Source organism: Syzygium oleosum, unplaced genomic scaffold (assembly GCF_021117445.2).
Source record: "Syzygium oleosum isolate NSW1041296 unplaced genomic scaffold, Sole_v2.1 Sole_v2.02, whole genome shotgun sequence".
NCBI lineage: Eukaryota > Viridiplantae > Streptophyta > Magnoliopsida > Myrtales > Myrtaceae > Syzygium > Syzygium oleosum.
In genome coordinates this window covers 2331587-2335976 of record NW_026607486.1, presented here as the reverse complement: position 1 = coordinate 2335976, position 4390 = coordinate 2331587, and the positions used below count along the sequence as shown (strand labels likewise).

Genomic DNA, 4390 nt, shown 5'->3' with positions numbered 1-4390 from the left:
TATTTCTGTTCTTTTCTATCCCAGGAATAGAAATTTTGGACAGTTACCAAACGCCTTCAAATACTTAGAAATTGTTTCCGGGCACAGAATAAAAAAGAACCATTTCTGAATAGAAATAGTTTCCCGGCATAGAAACATTGTCATGCGCACCCTAATAAACGAGTACAGCCTCCGTCCCTCCCTCCCTCCGCCTTAAGCAAGATTAGCGAGGCTAACCCTATTTTATCGAAGACGATCCAAACGGGCAAGAAGCTGGGTAAAACTCGGGGTAAACTAAACTGGGCGACGGCCCCTTCTGCTTGCTTGGCTCCAGTTAATCTCTGATTAACCGGATCGTAATTAACCTAATTATTTTGGATTAAATAATTATGGCGGAACAAGAAAAAATTAAGAAGTAGGGGGGAATTAATATGCGCTCCTCCCATAAAAACCCTCGACGGATTTCACATTCACCCTCTCTCTCCATCTCTCTCCCCCTCTCTCTCTGCTCGTGCCGAGATATAAAAATAATTTTTTTTCCCCTTCTTTTTTCTCGGCTGTAATTGCTGCGCTAGAGAGAGAAAGAGGAGAGAGAGAGAGAGAGAGGGAGAGGGAGAGAGACCCGCGAGAGGGAGCTCTGTGTGCACATGGCGAGCTCCGGCGACGCCGCCGCGGCGCGTGAGGGCGCGGAGGGCGGCGGGGAAACCAACTCGTCGGCCGAGCTGGGCGGCAGCTGCGGGGGCGGGGGCGTGGGCGGGAGCGGCGGCGGCGGGAACCGGTGGCCGAGGCAGGAGACGCTGGCGCTACTGAAGATTCGGTCGGACATGGACGGCATGTTCCGGGACGCGAGCGTCAAGGGTCCCTTGTGGGAGGACGTCTCCAGGTGAATCGATCGAACTCTGGACTGGATTCTTCTCCTCCCTCCTTCGCTCGCTTCATTCGAAATCGATTTTTTTCCCCCATCTTTTTCTTGCTTCTTCCTGCGGTGCGAGCGAACGCCCGAGTGAATTGCGCGCTTTTTCCCCGAGCGAGGAGACGCGAACCAGAGTGTTTTTTTTTCGTCTTTCTCATTTGGGTATTGGGTTGCGGAGATTTGGTTCACCCTCCATCGCCGTCTTCTTCTTCTTCTTCTTCCCTCCTCCAGCTCGTAGTTCATGAACTTCCGATTCAAGAACTCCACACCCCACTTTCGATTCTTGTTTCCTTGGGAGGAAAAAAGCTGCGTGGGTGATTTGTATACTGATTCTTTTTCGAGGGGGGGTGGGGGACTAAGTTGCGAGATGAGGGGGAATTTTTTTGGTGGCATCTGCAAAAATCTTGGTGGGGGGGACGGGGGACGGGGGGCGGGCATTGAGTTTCCGCTTTATTTTTCTGGCGATTTTTTTCCTTTTCTTGGAAGGGAAATGGGAGAACTGAGCTGGACATTGTTCTTCCAACTTGTCGAGAACTCCATGCGTGATAGGGACAAGCCCTGATGCATTGGTGAACTTTCCGAACAATCTTGTCCTTCCTCCAAATCTCCTCCGTGCGGATGCGCTTATGTCTTTCTGGTCCGTGGGCTGCAATTCACAAAACCTCATCGTGTTTTTATGCCTTTGTTTCGAACGGGTTTTTCTCGGGGACTTAGCATTTGTCCGCAGTTAAGAGGGCGAGGGATAGAGACAGGAGCAAAAGAACTAGAGCTCGATTGTCTTGAAACCTTTGTTGTCGTCGTTAAAAAAGGGGAATTTTGTTTCGTGTGTGATTGGATCAGGAAGCTAGGAGACCTTGGGTATCATCGAAGCGCCAAGAAGTGCAAGGAGAAATTCGAGAACGTGTACAAGTACCACAAGCGCACGAAGGACGGTCGGACCGGCAAGCACGAGAAGAAGACCTACCGCTTCTTCGACCAGCTGGAGGCCCTCGAGAACCAGTCCCCTTCTCCTTCCGTCCCTCATCCGCCGCCTCAGATGACGGCCGCCGCCGCCGCCACGAGCACCGCCGGTCCGCCCTTCACTGTTACATCGATTACGACCCACCATCACATCACCACGCCGCAATTCAATGTGGCGCCGCCCGCTGCGATAGTTCCTCCCGCGGCGGTTCCTTCTTTGGCCGCAAATGTTGCTGTAAACCCGGCCCGGGGCGGCGGGGTGGCGTCGTCCGCGCTACCTAGCATGCCTGGGGATTTGGCCATCTCGGATGCTTCTGTGCCCTCGTCTTCCTCCACTTCGTCGGATGACGAATTGGGCGCCCCGCCGCGGCGAGGGAGGAAGCGGAAGTGGAGGGGCTTCTTCGAGCGGCTGGCGAGGGAGGTGATGGACAAGCAGGAGGCGATGCACAAGAAGTTCCTGGAGGTGATCGAGAAGCGCGAGCACGAGAGGATGGCCCGGGAGGAGGCCTGGAGGGTGCAAGAGATAGCCAGGATCAGCCGAGAGCGCGAGATCCTCACGCAGGAGCGGTCTGCAGCGGCAGCTAAGGATGCGGCCGTGATGTCGTTCTTGCAGAAGATTGCCGAGCAACAAATCCCTGGCCAAGCGCAAGCTAATCCGTTGCCGACTCCACTGCAACCGCAACCGCCAGTGCGGCAGGTGCCGAACCTGTCGCCGCCGCAGCCCGTATCGGCCCCGGCTACGACACCAGGAGAAATCGTCAGGTACTCCCAGGCACAGTCGCCGGTGGTGAACATGGAAATCCACCGAAGTGTGAATAACGGCGACAACCAAGCCCCGCCGAGCTCCTCGAGGTGGCCGAAAGTGGAAGTCGAGGCGCTGATCAGGCTGCGGACCAACCTCGATTCCAAGTACCAGGAGAACGGGCCGAAGGGGCCCTTGTGGGAGGAGATCTCGTCGGCCATGAGGAAGCTCGGGTACAACCGGAGCGCTAAGCGGTGCAAGGAGAAGTGGGAGAACATCAACAAGTACTTCAAGAAGGTGAAGGAGTCCAACAAGCAAAGACCGGAGGACTCCAAGACCTGCCCCTACTTCCACCAGCTGGACGCCCTCTACAAGGAGAAGACCTACAAGTATGAGGCGTTGGCGAGCCAATTGCCGAAGCCCGAGAGCTCGATGGCGCCGCTAATGGTGACGCCGGAGCAGCAATGGCCGCCTCCCCCGGCGGAGCGGCGGATGGTGGACTCGACGGCGGAGGACATGGAGAGCGACCGCAACCACGACGAGGAAGAGGGCGACGAGGAGGACGACGACGAGGGGGAAGGCGACTACGAGGTTGTGGCAAACAAGCCATCTTCAGCGGGTGCCAATAGCGAGGACACACATGATTGTTAGCACAAATGTGCCGATCGGGTCATTTTCGTGGGTCGGGTCGGTTCGGCCGGAGAATTCGGGCGGGGCGGGGCGGGACCGGCGGCGGCCAATCGAGGTGAAGGGATGAATTTTACACGCCAAATCATATGGGGGGTTGGGGGGGGGGGGGGGGTTTGTAGCATATGGTCAAGTGGGGTTTACAACTTTTATTTGTTTGGATTAAAAATGATTAATTTATTTTGTACCCAAGTAATAAAAAAATTTGTGGGAGGAAAAGGTAAGGTGTTCACAAGGGATTAATAAATAAACATTTTAGAGAGAGAGAGAGAGAGACAGAGAAAGATGTTGTTCGGTTGATGTTTCAAATATTCATGTTGAGTGTATATTTAAACGAATACAAAAGGTTCTTGCTCTGGTTTCTGTGGTTTCTCTCCTCTGTTATTGGAATCTGGAAATTCTTTTGAATAACAATCTAGATTAATAAAAGAGGAAATTGAAATTGGTTTTCTTTTATTCAGTCTAATTAGATCATTAGGAGATTTAATTATCTTATATGAATCGGTATGGGCTCGGTACCAAACGATAACATCTATTTCGTTGTTTTGGTCAAATTGCGAATTATAAATTCCATTATACGCAGTTCTGTTTTCTCTCCAAGCCATATGAACGTTGAACTTGCTAAAAGCCTCGTGTGAGAATTTATGGAAGAAGAATGATATTTCGCAATTCACAAAATGCTCGTTTTATCGCCATTAATTGGTGGACATTATGGAATAATGGTGCGAGAAACAAGCCTTCGCTTCTTCACCCCGCGATTAGATTATATTTGGACGTTTTGTTTGATTACTATCGATGTCGGATTGAATTGGACTGTCTATTGAGGTTGGATTGTACTGCAAATTATTAGTTTGGTGATACCTTGTCGTCGAAGTCGGATCAAACGAGTAATTTGATGAACAAATTTCTCGCTCTAATTTTGACCTCCCGGGTGAAATTTCTTTGGTGCCTTTTTTTTTTTCTTTGGCTAAATGGAGGTGAAGGTCATACGTAGATCTAATCATATGTTAGAAAACCCTTCTTCTTCTTTTTTTATCGAGCATGAATACACATGGTTCTAATTTAAGATGAGCATTTGATTTAATTATCTCAGATTTTAGATTGGCAAA

General features: G+C 51.1%; 1 protein-coding gene across 1 annotated transcript; it reads left to right on the top strand.

Moving 5' to 3' along the window:
- Positions 1-611: 611 nt before the first annotated feature.
- LOC115684708 (trihelix transcription factor DF1-like) lies at positions 612-3731 on the top strand. Its single transcript, XM_056308578.1, has 2 exons — positions 612-862; positions 1733-3731. The coding sequence occupies exons 1-2, from the start codon at positions 627-629 to the stop codon at positions 3243-3245; spliced, it is 1749 nt and encodes a 582-aa protein (XP_056164553.1). The 5' UTR covers positions 612-626; the 3' UTR covers positions 3246-3731.
- Positions 3732-4390: the final 659 nt, after the last annotated feature.